Source organism: Hippopotamus amphibius, chromosome 17 (genome assembly GCF_030028045.1).
Source record: "Hippopotamus amphibius kiboko isolate mHipAmp2 chromosome 17, mHipAmp2.hap2, whole genome shotgun sequence".
Lineage (NCBI taxonomy): Eukaryota > Metazoa > Chordata > Mammalia > Artiodactyla > Hippopotamidae > Hippopotamus > Hippopotamus amphibius.
In genome coordinates, this window is record NC_080202.1 from 46,255,843 (window position 1) to 46,271,393 (window position 15,551).

Genomic DNA, 15,551 nt, shown 5'->3' on the forward strand with positions numbered 1-15,551 from the left:
GAAGATCTTCATCATAAATGAACACCTCTTACATTTTCATAATATTTTTTCTTGAATAGATTATTTTATGCTTAATCAGTTTGTCCACCACTTTTCTGGTCATTTCAGTAATTCATACAGTGCAACTTTAAAAATTATTAGTAAAAGTATCTATTTTATGTTGTATTGATACAAGCAAAGCAAGGGGGCAAGGCTATTGAAAACAGGAAAGAGGTAATATAAAAATGAGCAATTTAATTTCCTGTCTTCAGAAAGCTTATAATCAATTGCAGGAGAGCACACATGAAAGATAAATAAATAGGGGACTTCCCTGGAGGTCCAGTGGCTAAGACTTCACCTTCCAATGCAGGGAGTGCAGGTTCAACCTCTGGTTGGGGAGCTGAGGTCCCACATGCCTATATAGTTCCCCAAGGGGGTCTTCTTTTCAGTTCTCTGAGATACACTGACAGCATATAAACAGAGTATATGTTTTAACTAATAGTTTCATTTGAGGGCTGTTTTGAAAATCTTGGTTAGATGCCATCTGGTCCTTTTTAAAACCTTAGGGTTTTGGAAAAATTGCTGTATCTTAATTTTTTTCCATTAGATAATGAAGAAGTTCAGCCTTAGACCAGGTGAACAGTATCTTTTAATCTGAAAGTTCCAACAAGTTTCATTAACCCTCAATCCCATCTTCCTTCCCATTTAAAAGCTGGGGAGGCAACAATGCTGTTCTAATAATTTCCAGATTGTTTCAAGTATATAGAGTCCCAAAATGTTGTCTCCATTCTAAATGTAAGCCTTTATACACCCAGTTTAGAAACATGAATTTTCCTTTTCATTAAGAGCTACCACCTCTATTTTGTTAAAAAATCTGATCATTTAAATATGCCATATTTAAAGTGTTTGTCACTTTCAAAATTACCACTGAGATTTATATTTAAAATCAAGAATAAGACTGCAATATTTGGGCATTTTCCATATCTCCTCAGTAATTCTAATATCCAACAGGAAATTAAAAGCAATTATAGTATTTAAGAAGGCAATGATAGCTTGTTCATTTTGTTAACATTCCTTTCAATTCATGTTCTGTTTGCTTTCACCTGACTTTTGACTTGAACTGCCCTAAGTAATAGAGATTGGAGGATGGTAAGAAGGAGGAACTGATTATTTAAGGAAGAATCTAGAAGAGTACTTTCCGATTTACCTAATTTTCTATATCAAAAGTTTCTTTGTAATAGATGTTTTAGGTTTTATAGCTTGTCTAATCTATTTGTTTGTCTTTACAGCAAGACAGATTGGCTTGCCAAAGGATCAGAATGTTACCAAAAGAGGCTTAGTTTAAATCCTTTCCTCTGGTGCCCCTTTGAGTCATTATGTGAAATAGGTAGGTTTGTAGAGGTGGCTGTGGGAGGGTTCTCCCATTTCTTCTTCCTCTTTTTTTCCCCCCTGCTTAATTTTTGGAGAGTGATACAAATTATCTGTCTACAAGAAAAATATTTTTCAAAGCTAAGGGCTTTTAAAATTGAGAACAAAAAATCAGGTAGAATTATATGTTTCAGGAATAATGTGGCCTTTCTTATGTCCTCTAGAATGAGTTGTATTGTGAGTAAAACACTAGCCAAATAGCATTCTGGGTAGGAAAGAAATTAATAGAATGCCCAGAGCAGAAACTCTTCTATAAATAAGACCTGGATAACATGGGGGGAGAGTGTCTCAGTATATATGCACTAGGATGCACGAAGAATCATTTTTAAAACATTGTTGTGTCTATATATATGGAAGTGCTTAAAACTTTACTATGATTTCTACAGGGTTTCACCTCTCCACCCTTACTCCTTACCTTGAGCAAAATGAGATCAGGTTGCTTTCTGCTTTAAAATGAACACAGAAATCTGCATTTTCCTGTGATTTACTGTATTTAAAGTCAGTGTCACTGCAGTTTATTTCCTAAATTTACAGCTTTATCTTAGGGGTATCTTTACTTTTATCTTTACTTTTACAGTAAATTGATGAATGGGCTTTTGGGAGATAAATCTTGATTCACTGAAACAGACAGAAGAACTTTAAAACTCTGGATAAGGCCTTAATTCGGCTGATTTACACATGCTTGAAAAAAATTTAACCTTCATTTCCTCAGAGGCAAACTTTTTTTTTCCCCCTTCACAGGTGAAAAGCCAGATCCTGACCAAACATTTAAATTAACATCTTTACAGAACTTTAGCAGCTATCTGCCCAACTCTTGCACAACACTAGTATCTAATCATAGTTTATCTCACAGACAGCCTGAGACAGTTCTTAAACACCCCAGGACACAATTGTGAGTGTATTATATACTAATGTTCAAAATATTGTGAAAATGAAAAACAGTGGTCTGAACTAAATAATGTACTGTAAATGACATGGTAGAAATTTTCTGTTTCAGGAATTAAACAGACTGAATTTAGAATCTTCCAATGCAAAGTACTCATTGAATACAGATTCTTCAGTGTCTTATATTGATTCAGCTGTAATTTCACCAGATACTGCCCCTCTTGGAACAGCAACTTCCATATTATCTAAACAGGTTCAAAATAAACCAAAAACTGGTCGAAGTTTATTGGGAGGACCAGCTGCTCTTAGCCCATTAACCCCAAGGTAAGACTAAAAAGATACCTTAAAATGTGCTGTAATATTAAATGATCCTATAGTAATTCCTGTATTAGTAATATAAATTAATATGAACAGCAACGTCTAAATCATTATGGAAATAGAGGTATTTAATAAGTCAATGAACCTGTTCCATTTTCAGGAAATGACGGGATAGAAATACAGCATCTGTGATAAAAAAATTTCATATTAAATATTGGAGAAAATTTTAAAACAAACATGCGTTATTCAGCTGGTGTATGCATTAAAAGATATCGTGTTTATGGCTGTGCATCAATGAATAGCAGTGAACCTCTTAAAATGTTGGAATGCTTGTGATATAATCAGAGTGACAGCACTGGTTATTGTTAAAGTGCTGTATTCCAAAATGGGAAGGAAGGATTGACACCTATCAATATGAAATATTTTGTCAAAATTGTCAGAAATATGTGTATGTATAAATACAGGAACCCAGCCCAGAGGATGCATGTCCAAAAGAATCAAAATAAAAAATCATATGCTAGAACAGACTGTGAATTGGGTCCTGGGGCCAGGGAGCTACTGAAATATGAGGGTGAGTCAAAAATTATCCGCACTCCAGTTATATTAAAACTTCTATAAATTCTACAGCCAGAGTGCAGATAATTTTTGACTCACCCGTGTAGTATGACCATGAGATTACAAAACTCATTGAATCCACAGATGTATTCATTGGTCTCTGGAGACATTTTCTCTATCATAGGGTCTAAATCCCATAAATGCCAAGAATTTGAAGTAATTTGATAATTTGAATCTTAGCTTTTACAAAGCCATTCTTCTTTATTTCTGGTAAATCTCCTGAGATCAGTAGTTGCTGCTCAATTTAGTTTCTTGTTTGATTTTTTTTTTTAATTTAGTTATGGTGGGTGGAATAGTCTACATTCAGTTTCTTTTTAATCTGCCCCTTAGATCCTCAGTGCCCCCAAGACTGATATGCCATTCTCTTCCTTTTAGACCTTCTAATTTAAGTATAGTGCTGCTTTATATATGCCTTGATGACTTTTTGACACCTTGATTTCAACCTCTTCTCAGTTTTGGATTTTGCCATTAGAAACCCCAAGTCCTGGAGATGCATCCTATTTACAAAACTACACTAATACATCTTCTGTAATTGATGTGCCATCCACGGAGCCCCTTCAAAAAAGGTATTTTCCATGTAAAATACAGATTTGGTATTGATGAAATAAATTCATTTAAAACTCCAACCTGTTAAAGGCAATTTTGGAGAGAATCTAAGTTTATTTAACTGCTGTTACCTTAGAGGAGTTTATCTAAATGTAAAAGAAGGTTATCATCATCATAGCCTCTGGTTATATAGTAGGAGGCACAAAGCTGGTTGCTCTTTTGGCCGCATAAATTTGTAACTCACAAGTATAGTTTATTTCAGCATATAGCTAAATAAACATTTAGATTTTTACTTTTAATTTTTTAAAAAACAAAATTGTTTCTGTCACTTCAAATGTAAATAATGGAAATTATGCCTGCCATAGCTTTTGCTTGTCCCCACCACTGTGTTTGTTTTTTAATTGTACTAATATTAACATGAAAAAAAAATGCTCACATAAAGCCAGCTGTTTCTGATAATAAAATTTTTATGGTGGATCCTCATAGATATGGAGTAAATATGTAGTAAGATGAAAAATATTTCACAATATCTCCCATGGCCTATTATTTCTAAATTCAGCACTCATCCCAGTAGAGCGAGGAATTCCACATTTGGACCCACCTTCACTGGAGATGTCTGAAAAAGCTGCTTTTCGTCACATGCCTTTTGGGCTCTGTGGGCATCCCTTGCCAAATGAAACTGTTTGATGGCATAGAACCCAGGACCGGCCACTGCAGCGTTTGGGAAGACTCGGACCGAATACAGGAGGCCAAACTGGGAGAAGGCTGTGAACGGAGAATGCTGTAGGGGGGTCCCACGCTAAGTAAGTGCAGGAAATTTCCCGCCCAGGAAACCAAACTGCCCATTCCCTTATCCTCCCCCAGCCCTTCACCATCGCGACCTGCAACTCCAAACCCTTCTCATTTCTTGAACACGTTTTCCTCTGAAATCCGAACCTTCGAGAAGCATTCGGAGGCAGTGTGCCGCCTGTTGGGAGCTCTCTCTCAAAAATGCGTGGGGACGAGTGGACGGCTCAGGTCGCCTCTAGAACTAAGATTCCTGTCAGCGGAGCCCAGAGCGGGTGAGGTGCTGAGGCAGGACCCGGGGCTCCCAGTAACTGGGGCGCGGGCCGGCTTTCTCCACCCCTCCCTCCACCCCGCCCGGCTCACTTGCAAGGCCTCGGCCGTGGGTCCAGAGCTCAGCTCCCACACCAGCGAGACTTTGTCACTCCCGGTGGGAACCGCAAAAGGTAGCCTCTTCGCCATCTTACCGTCACCGCGCGTGCGCGCTCGTTTCTTTAAAACGGGAGCGTGAGGGGGCGGGGCCGCTCGGTGGGAGTGGGATGAGGGCGGCGCTGGGACCTGGGCCGGGAGAAGGGAGCAACAGGTTTGCGGGAGCTGGAGCCGCAGAGCCCAACAACGCCTGGTGGCGCCGCCTGCGTTCCTAGCCAGCCCCGCCGCCCTTCCCCTAGCAACGGCCCCGCTGCCTCTCCTTCCTTCCCCACCCAAACCCCCGGGCCCTGCCGCGTCCGTCGGGGGCGGGAGTCCTGCAGCGCTCGCAGCTCCCCCCGCGTCCCAAGGCTGGAAGGGGTCGGGACATCAGGTCAGGCCCGCCCTCGGTCAGCGAAGCTGGACACCCTCGGGGCAGCCTTGGTCTGTTCCATCTGGGAAAAATGTCGCCAAGGAGCCCCTTCTGGGATTTGGTGCTCTTAGCAGTTAAGTTCTTCCTCAAGTCGGCTCTAAATCTCTTGATGAGGAAGTTGAAACTTCCATACTTGTAATTGCTTACTCTCCTCTATCTTGCAAAGGCCTGCTCGCCACTCTCAGTTAAACAGTAAAATGAATTACTAAGAGTGATCAGATAAGGGAAGAATGTCTCCCTCTCAGGCACCCACCCCAAGCCTTTGAGACCCTTTGCACATAGACTGTACCTGCTGTTTTGTACATGCCGTTTTGTAACCCTTTGTTATTTAACCGTTTATCGTTTTGTAGTGATAAATATTCATCTGCAAAAGTGGTTGTGAATTGTCCAGCGGGCTTGTTAAAACGCAGATTACTGGGCCCAGCCCAGAGTTTCTGAATCAGTAAGCGTGTGCATTTCAAACAAATGCTCTTTCTGCTCTTCCTAGACGCACTTTGAAAATTACTGCTCTGTAATGTCATTTTTGTTGAAGGAATTGTATATTGTAGTCAAAGTATAGACTGTTACAGTTTGTTTAACCAAAGTCTCTACTTTTGGATATTTGACTCTTTCTTTCCTTCCTTCCTTCCTTCCTTCTTCCTTCCTTCCTTCCTTCCTTCCTTCCTTCCTTCCTTCCTTCCTTCCTTCCTTTCTTTTCTTTCTCTTTCTTTCTTTTTTCTCCCATCCTTCCCTCCTTTCTTTCTTTTCCTTCCCTCCTTCCTTCCTTTCTTTCCTTCCTTCCTTTTCTTTCATCAGAAACAATATTACCACAAAGAACCTTGTAACGAGTTTTTGAACAGCAACTGTAATTTTTTTTATTTCTATACTGTTTTGAAAAATGGACCTGCAAAATCAGTATGTCACATCTGAACAAACTGCCTTCCAGAAATGTAGGGCAGTTTCCACTCTAGCCCTGTGGAGAAAGAGTGCATTGCCCCCAGACCTGGTTATTGTCAATATTTTAAAAATCATTGGGTGAATTTAGGGGCTAGGGGATGGTTTCTAACCCTTGTATTCTTTGATTGTTGAACCAAAGGAAAGCATTTAGGACTTTTTGCAATAATCCAGGCAAAAGATGGCCGGCCGGAGGCTTGGATTCCAGTGGTGGCGGTGGAAGGAGAGACAGCTGGGTGGAAAGAAAGAGCTTGGCAGATTGGAGGTGGAGGATTCAGGATGCTTCTAGCACGTGAGCATCTCAAAGCTATCCCCTCACTATTAGCAGAACACTATTTTGCCTGTGTGTGTGTGTGTGTGTGTGTCCTGGAAAGCTATTAAATTTCTCATTTTAAAGATGAAGAGGGCTTCCCTGGTGGCACAATGGTTAAGAATCTGCCTGTCAATGCAGAGTACACGGTTTCAATCCCTGGGCCAGGAAGATCCCACATGCTGTGGAGCACCTAAGCCTGTGTGCCACAACTGCTGAGCCTGTGCTCTAGAACCCACGAGCCACAACTGTTGAGCCCATGTGTCACAACTACAGAAACCCATGCTCCTAGAGTCCGTGCTCCGCAACAAGGGAAGCCACCGCAATGAGAAGCCTGCGCACCACAACGAAGAGTAGCCCCTACTCACTGCAACTAGAGAAAGCTCATGTGCAGCAATGAAGACCCAACACAGCCAATAAGTAAATAAATAAATTATTTATTTTAAAAACTGTAGAAACTAACATGTAAGCAAGCAAACACACACACAGACACACACAGGAGAGAACAGGGGAAGACCCAGCTCACCTCCTCAGTCTTAGGAAAGCACTTGGCACAAGGGCACTCAGACTTTTCGGGGCAGGAATTACCCTATCCTGAGCACTCCTCAGAGCCAGGATAAAACTGGATGAGAACAGGTATCTGGCCTTGGACACTTTGTCCCCTGCTTTTGACCAGTTGGATTTCTTTAGAGAATGCTTTTAAGCCCTTTGTCCAGCCTTCTCCTGAGACCAACCCCTGCCCTTTGATACACCCTGGACTTGGAGCCCATGGCTTTGAGTCCATCCAGCTGAGGTCAGTCAAGCTCTCTGCTGCACAGAAAGGAGGGGGTATGAATAAAGATGGGCCACAGGGGCTTCCTACTCCAGCAAGAGGCTGTGAGAAGGCTGATGGCTGGCCTTTCTTTATGAAGCACTATTATATGCTCAGCGCCTTAAATGTGTTACCTCACTGAATTCTTACAGTGGATGTTCCCTCGGCATGAGGAAACAGAGGCTCAGAGTGGTTAACTGACTTACTTCAGACCACACAGCTAGTTAAGCATCAGAGTCAGAATTTGAGCCCAGATCTGTCCTATTCCAAAACTACACTCTTTTTTAAATGTTATTGAGATATAGTTGATTTACAGTGTTGTGTTAATTTGTGTTGTACTGCAAAGTGATTCAGTTATCCACATATATATTCTTCTTCATATTCTTTTCCATTATGGTTTGTCACAGAATGTTGAATATAGATCCCTGTGCTATACAGTAGGACCTTGTTATTCGTCCTACATATAATAGTTTGCATCTGCTAATCCCAAACTCCCATTGCTTCCCTCTCCTACTCTCCTTTCCCCTCCCCCCGTCCCCGACCCCACTGTCCCTTGGCAACCACGAGTCTGGTCTCTACATCTGTGAGTCTGTTTTTTGTTTTGGAGATATGTTGGTTTGTATCATACTTTAGAGTCCACATATAAGTGATATCATATGGTATTTGTCTTTCTCTTTCTGACTTACTTTGCTTAGTATGATAATCTCTAAGGCCATCCATCCATCCATGTTGCTGCAAATGTCATGACTTCATTCTTTTTGATGGCTGGCTAATATTCCATTGTGTATATATAGTATATCCAAAGCTATACTCTTAAATATAACTGTCCCCCTCTCTCCCATCATCCCTGAGCAGCTTTCTCTGGATTCCTGGCAGGAGAGGAAGATTTTGTTTGTGACCTGGGAGCAGGAAGGGAGACAGAGAACTTGGGCTTGTAGAAATAAATAAAGATGACCCAAGTGAACAAGCAAAGGTTATTTTTTTATATATATATATAAATATTATTTATTTATTATTTTTTTAAAAATTATTTTATTTATTGGCTGTGTTGGGTCTTCGTTGCTGCACGTGGACTTTCTCTAGTTGCAGTGAGCAGGGGCTGCTCTTCGTTGTGGTGCACAGGCTCCTCATTGTAGTGGCTTCTCTTGTGGAGCACAGGCTCTAGGCATGTGGACTTCAATAGTTGCAGCACACGGGCTCAATAGTTGTGGCACACGGGCTCTAGTTGTGGCGCACAGGCTTAGTTGCTCCGTGGCATGTGGAATCTTCCCAGAGCAGGGCTCAGATCTGTGTCCCCTGCCTTGGCAGGCAGATTCTTAACCACTGTGCTACCTAGGAAGTCCAAACAAAGGTTATTTATTCAGAGCTTTCTACTGCAAGGGAGTCAGCCACCATTACTTGAGTTTGTCAGAGAAAGGCAGGCAGAGGAGTGGGAAAGCTTTGTAGCAAAAAAATGGGAGTCTTCAGGTATGCTCTGATTGGAGGCTGCTGGCATAGAAAAGCCATAGGTGGGTTAACTAGAGGAGGGGCATCCCATGTGATTGGTTAGGGGAGCATATTTAACTTTCTCTAACTTGCACTATGTTGAAAGCAGGGGCAAAATTAGGGAAGCTTGTTATTGATCAAGGCCTGACTGTTTGGGCCTGGTTGCTACAGGGGTTGTGGTTTGGCTTCCCAGGCTGTTGCTATAGGTAGTGGGTCAAAGCACTATTTTTGTATTTTATAGACAATGGTCTGGCCATTGTCTACATATTCAGTCGCTCAGACTCCTCCGCAGAGTTCAGGAGTGGGGACCTGCCTGGCTTGGATTCAGCCAGGAGCTCCCTCTCCAGTGCTCCCTCTTTCTGCTTTTCCCTTCTGCCCTTTCTGGAGTCACTGGTCCCAGTAAGTCTGGTTGCTTTTTGATTGCATTCTCTCTCTCTTTTTTTTTTTTTTTTTTTGGCCACACAGTGAGGCTTAGGGTTTTAGTTCCCTAACAAGGGATTGAACCCATACCCTCGGCAGTGAAAGTGTGGAGCCCTAACCACTGGACTTCAAAGGGAATTCCCTGCATTAACTCTTTTTTTTTGAGGGGGGGGTACACCAAGTTCAATTATCTGTTTTTATACACATATCCCCATATTCCCTCCCTCCCTCAACTCCCCCCCCACCCTCCCCGTCTGCATTAACTCTTAATTCCTATAATAACCCTGAAAGTACATTGCTTATCTCTGCATCACAAATTCCCACCCCACCCCACCCCCCCCAAATTTAGCAAATACTGATTATCTCACATAGCTTCTGAGGGCCAGGAAACCAGAAGCAGCTTAGCTGGGTGCTTCTGGCTCGGGGTCTCTCATGAGGTTGTCGTCAAGGGGTTGGCCAGGGCTACAGTCACATAAAGGCTCCACTGGGGGTAGAGGATCAGCTTCTAATGTGACTCCCCAACATAGCTGTTGTCTGGAAGCCTCAGTTCCTGGCCCTGTAGACCTTCCCGTAGGGCTGCTTGAGCGTCCTCATGACAGGCAGCCGGCTTGCCTCTAAGCCACTCTTGGAGAATGTGCTGCAAGGGGAGCAACGGGTGGAAGGGTGAGGGCCAGAAGAGTGCAGCTGCAGAGTGGAACACGTAGCTGCCATCGTTACTGAATCTTCACAGCGAACCTTACTGAGAGAAGTCGTGAGCCCCATTTGACAGATGAGAAAATGGAGGCTCAGAAAGGAGAAAAATCTTGCCTGAGGGCACAGGGCTGGTAACGGGCACAGCCAGAATTTCAGCCCTTAGCTGCCTCCTAACCCAGCCCAGGTTCCTTCCAGCACATTGTTTGCGCATGGGTGGGGTGGGGTGGGGGAGTGTGCTTTGCTGTTAGAGAAAGACCAGCCCCCCCCACCAGGCCCCAGGGGTTGGGAGGGGCCTCAGGAGCCTGAGAAGGTGCCTGTCAACTGGGCTGCCTTCGCGCCCTAGAACGAGGAAGCCAGTGCCTCTGGGCCCAGCTGCCACCCACACAGGACTATTTTTCCCCTCCACCTCAGTGACAAGCCTGCATGTCCCAGCTCTGGAAAGGCCATGTGGGCAGTCTGGCTGCCCCAGGAAGAACCTCCACCCCGGAGGCCACCATTGTCCCCGCAGCTGTTTTTAGATGAACCTTTAGCTGTCTGGCATACCTTGGCCATCCGGGGTCAGTAAGACGCCGCCACCCCTAGATTCGCAGATAAATAAAATCTCCCCAGTTAGCATCAGTTGTCCGATGGACCTATCCAAACAGAAATGTTTAAATCTGAAGGTATTTTCAATTGTTCACATTTTGAAAATGGTTAATAAAGTGCTCTATGAATGAACCATTTTAATGAAGAGGTAAGAATGTATTTGCGTATTCACTGTGCACACACACACACAAAATATGAATATACGACCATTGTACAAGAGTGCATTGCAGGGAGGTCCAAGAGCCTTTGAAAGGAATTTATTTCAATGGTTTCAAACTCTTCCTGGAGTGGGCAAAGGTTGCCTTCTGCCCAGGTCCTGTCCAAATGATCTCACGTTTCACATTGGCAGACAGGAAGTTAATAGATTTCCTGCATCTGGTACAGAGTTTAAATAAACGGATTGCCCTGTTCAGCCTTTGCCTCTCTAGAGACTTCAGGGTTAGCTCCTGCTCTGTTCACCCACACAAGGTGGAGAGCAGAGGAGCTCCAGCAGTTCACGCCACGGTGGCTTGGCCCAAAGCACCAGGAGAAATGCCTACGGGGTGCCTGTGCCATACCAGAAAGCGGGCAGGATTTGTGTAAGTGCCGTGCAGTGAAGAACTTGTGAGCAGGTATCACAGATACCAGGAACTTCACACGCCACCTCCTGTCACCTGTCTGATTTGTGTTTCAGAGAATACCTAGATTTGGGAGATCTGGAATCTGTTTCTGCCTCTGACCCTAATTGGCTGTGTGACCTTTGACAAGTCAAAGTCAAACTCTCTGGGCCTTGATTGGCTCATCTGTAAATCAAGGGAGTTGACTCAGATCATCTTCAATGAAACTTTATTTATGAAAACAGGGCGTGGGCCAGATGGGTCATGGTTTGCCTTCCTCCACTCCCTGTTTCCTGAAAGTGGCGGGGGCGGGAGAGGGGATGTGCAGAGAGCAGGGGGCCCAAGATCTGTGCCTGGTCTTCACCTAAGGCACTACCCGGCCTCCCTTCCCCCATTTAAAAGATGAGCAGCGTGGTCACTATCTTCATTCCCCAGACTGCACTTGCTGGATCAGCTGTCCCGTGAGGGCTGCCCAGGAGTGGACTGACCTCCACAGATTCCTTTACTGCAAGATTTCTCAGGGCCTTTAGTGTGTTGATGTGCATTGTGAATTTCCCAGGGGGCATGCGGGATGCAGTGTGTAACAACTGGATTCCTTTTTCCTGACCGCCAACTAATGTATTTTGCCACTGTGTACCACTCAGCACAGTTAGGGAAATGCCCTGTAACCTCCCTGAAGCCTGTTTCCTTCCCTGCAGAACAGGGGCCATGAGGGTTTCTGCCTCCTAGAATTGTTGGGAAGGGTAAATGAGGTAATGCCTGGAAACAGGCCTGGCCCAGGGCCTGGCACAGAGTAAGTGTTCAATAAATGCTGGCAGTGATTATTTATAATAAGCTTCTTCCTTTCCAGCTCCGACATTCTGTGCTTCCAACAGCAGCATGTAATTAAACCCCAAAGCATCTGGCTTCTCGAGTCGAAAGAACAAGCCTGGAGGAAGGAAAAAGGAAGAGAAAGATCCTTCTGGGTTGCCCATTTGGCACCAGCCTCACTGCCAGTCGCCACAACGGGAATGGAGCAAAATGCCAACCCCGGATGAGAAGGCTGGGGGGAGTCAGTGGTTCCCTGTTTGGCTCAGATGCTGTGGGGAATATCAGAGACTGCAGAGAGGAGAGGACTAGGACTGGTGCTGCTTTGGAGTTAAGCAGAAGAACCCCGCAGCATCCCACGTGTCTCCCTTTCCCACTGTCTGGGGCACAGTGATCTTGGCCTCTTAAGACAGGTCTCTATGATGTGCTGGGGTGCAGTGAAAGGAGAGCTGAGTCAGAAAAATTAAATAGGAAAATTCAGACGAGAAGGGCAGGAAGAGCAATCCACAGAGGCAACAGCGTCTGCTGTGGCTGTGCAGCCTGGGGCAGCACAGGCCTGTAGCCGCAGGGACCCAGGGCCAGGGCGGCAGTGGGGGGGAGTGTCAAAAGAGAAGGCTAAAGAGTGGGCGGGGAACTCGGCGGGGAAGCGTTTACGTTCCCCTGCATTTAAAAAAAAACAGCTCTCCTCTGTATTTTTAAAAAAATTGTCAGTGAACATGTAATAGCTCTTATAAGAAGAAAAATAATATTTTTGAAAAAGGAAAATGATCACCTTTGCAACCACGTGGAGACCACTTTGGAGGCTACTGCTATTGACCAGACAAAAGGTGATGATGAGCAATTCCACTCGCAGGTGTATGTCCCCGAAGAACTGGAAACATACAAATACACGTACATGCGTGTTCACAGCAGCACTATTCATAATAGCTGAAAGGTGGAAACGGCCAAATGTCCATCTACAGGTGGTATAGCCATTCAAGGGGGATACTATTCATAAAAAGGCACGAAGGACTGATACGTGCTACAACCGGATAAACCTCAACAGCTTTCGGCTAAGTACAAGAAGCTGGACACAGAAGGTCACATGTTGTATGATTTCATTTATATGAAATATCCAGAAGAGGTAAATCTACAGGAACAATAATGCATATTAGTGGTTGCCAGGAGCTGGGGGAGAAGGGGTGAGGAGCAACTGCTTAAAGGGTATGAGAGAAAGTCCCAGCAGTCGGAACCCAGAACTCACCCATAGTTTGGTAACAAGCCCTCTTTATAGCTTAAGCTCCCTTGAGCTGACTTTTTGTCACTTACACGGAAGAGTCCTATCTAATTCACCTGATACTATCCCATAAGCCTGTTCGCCAAAGTTCTTGAATCAAGAATAAAATCACCAGGGACTTCCCTGGTGGTCCAGTGGCTAAGACTCTGAGCTCCCAATGCAGGGGGCTCAGGTTCGATCCCTGGTCAGGGAACTAGATCTCATGTGCCACAACTAAGAGTTCGTATGCCGCAGCTAAGGTCCCACACGTGGCAATGAAGATCCTGCATGCCGCCACTAAGACCCGGTGCAGCCAAGTATATAAATAAATATTTGAAAAGAAAAAAAAGAATAAAGTCACCTAAGGCGGGGTGGGGGAAGGAGGAATTGGACGAAGGTGGTGAAAAGGGACAAACGTCCAGTTAGAAGATAAAGGACTAAGGATGTAATGTACAACATAATAAATATAATTAACACTGTTGTAGGTTATATATGAAAGTTGTTAAGGGGGTAAAGTCTAAGAGCTCTCATCACAAGGAAAAATATTGTTTTCTTCTTTTATTTTGTATCTGTATGAGATAATGGATGGTCACTAAACTTACTGTGATAACCATTTTATGTTGTATGCAAGTCACATCCTTAGGCCGTACACCTTACGCTTGTACAGTGCTGTGTGTCAAGCATATCTCAAGAAGACTGAAAAAAAAAGAGAATAAAATGATCGTACTGCGGATGTTTCTGGAAGCTGTAGTGAACACGTGCAATGGGAGGCCTTGGAGAACCTTCTACAAGTCATGGAAAGGGATGAGACAAGGGAAGGAAATGGTTCACACCACACAAGGGACCAGTGTCCAAAGCACTCACCCATCAAGGCCATGTGGACCACAGGAAGGTGTTCACACTTGTTTGAATATTAGAAACATGTCTTCTTCTCTCTTCAGGGCCATTTGACAGCACACATAAGCTACTTTCAAATGGTTCAAGCCCTCCACCACCTACCTTTCCAGGAATTTATCTTATTGCAATAGTTTTCAAACTGTGACCCTTGTGGAACACAAGGGTTTCATAGAGACATTTTGTTGGTTCTGAAAAACCCTGATTTGAATGCCACAGTTGCTGAGGCTGATCAAAGACAAAAACAAAAAGAACCATCGTCTACAAACCCTAACTGATTTGTTTTTTCCTAAGTATTTTTTAAAATTTATTTTTGACTGCATTGGGTCTTTGTTGCTGCACTTGGACTTTCCCTAGTTGTGGCGACCAGGGGCTACTCTTTGTTATGGTGTGGCTTTTCAGTGTGGTGGCTTCTCTTGTTGGGGAGCACAGGCTCTAGGTGCACAGGCTTCAGTAGTTGGGGCACACAGGTTCAGTAGTTGTGGCTTGTGGGCTCTAAAGCACAGGCTCATTAGTTGTGTCCATGGGCTTAGTTGCTCCATGGCATGTGAAATTTTCCCAGACCAGGGATCGAACCCATGTCCCCCGCATTTGCAGGCAGATTCTTAACCACTGTGCCACCAGGGAAGTCCCTTGACTTTTTAAAAAGAAAATGTACATTTGAATTCATAAGATGTATGTAACTATCAAGATGCCTCTCTTACCTGTTGTTTATATGAATTCTATTTAAACTTTTATTTGGAAAGGGTCTTATTTTAAAAGTAGTGTAAAAACTGCTGTTTCAAGAAAATGATCATTTTAGCTTCAAGGATACTCACTACAGCACTGCCTATAGCAGCAGACAGCAAACTATGGCCCAGGAGCTGAATCTGGCCACCGCTTGTTTTTGTGAATAAAGTTTTATTGGAACCCAGCCATGCTCATTCATGTATGCATTGTCTGTGGCTGCTTTTGTACAGCTGAGGCAGGGTAAAATAAGCATCTTACAGCCCATAAAGGCTAAAACATATATTATTTGGTCCTTTACAGAAAAGTTTGCTAATTCCTGGTTTATAATGATGAAAAAAATGGAACCAAACTAAATGTCCAAGAAAAGGGGGTTAGTCAAATTACAGCACATCCCTTCAGCAAGGAGTATGCAAGGGCACCATGGGGAAGTGGTGCTGTGGCACAGGGGCCCTCCAGCTTGGCTGCGTACTGGAGTCACCTGGGGAGACCTAAAAGTCCCACAGACCAACCCCATCCCAGGCCAATTAAACCTGGGGGTGGAATCCAGACACGAATATTTGTTCGGCTTTCCTGGGGGCTCTAACGAGAGCCACTGTTGTAGAAGAATATTCAACGACATAGAAATACGATCACTATATGCA

General features: G+C 43.9%; 1 protein-coding gene and 1 pseudogene across 2 annotated transcripts in view; one reads left to right on the forward strand and one right to left on the reverse strand.

The window, feature by feature from the left end:
• LOC130839969 (cell division cycle protein 27 homolog) overlaps positions 1–3,785 on the forward strand; it is a 28,783-nt pseudogene extending 24,998 nt beyond the window's left edge.
• LOC130839970 (RAD52 motif-containing protein 1-like) overlaps positions 1–5,474 on the reverse strand; it is a 371,059-nt gene extending 365,585 nt beyond the window's left edge. For both annotated transcript variants that reach the window (XM_057714885.1, XM_057714884.1), the window contains exons 1-2: positions 4,921–5,474; positions 4,373–4,552 (exon numbers count right to left, since the gene is read on the reverse strand). In XM_057714885.1, coding sequence (XP_057570868.1) covers positions 4,373–4,552; positions 4,921–5,016 — 276 coding nt within the window. In that variant the 5' untranslated portion in view covers positions 5,017–5,474. The remainder of the gene's footprint in view (positions 1–4,372; positions 4,553–4,920) is intronic.
• Positions 5,475–15,551: the final 10,077 nt, after the last annotated feature.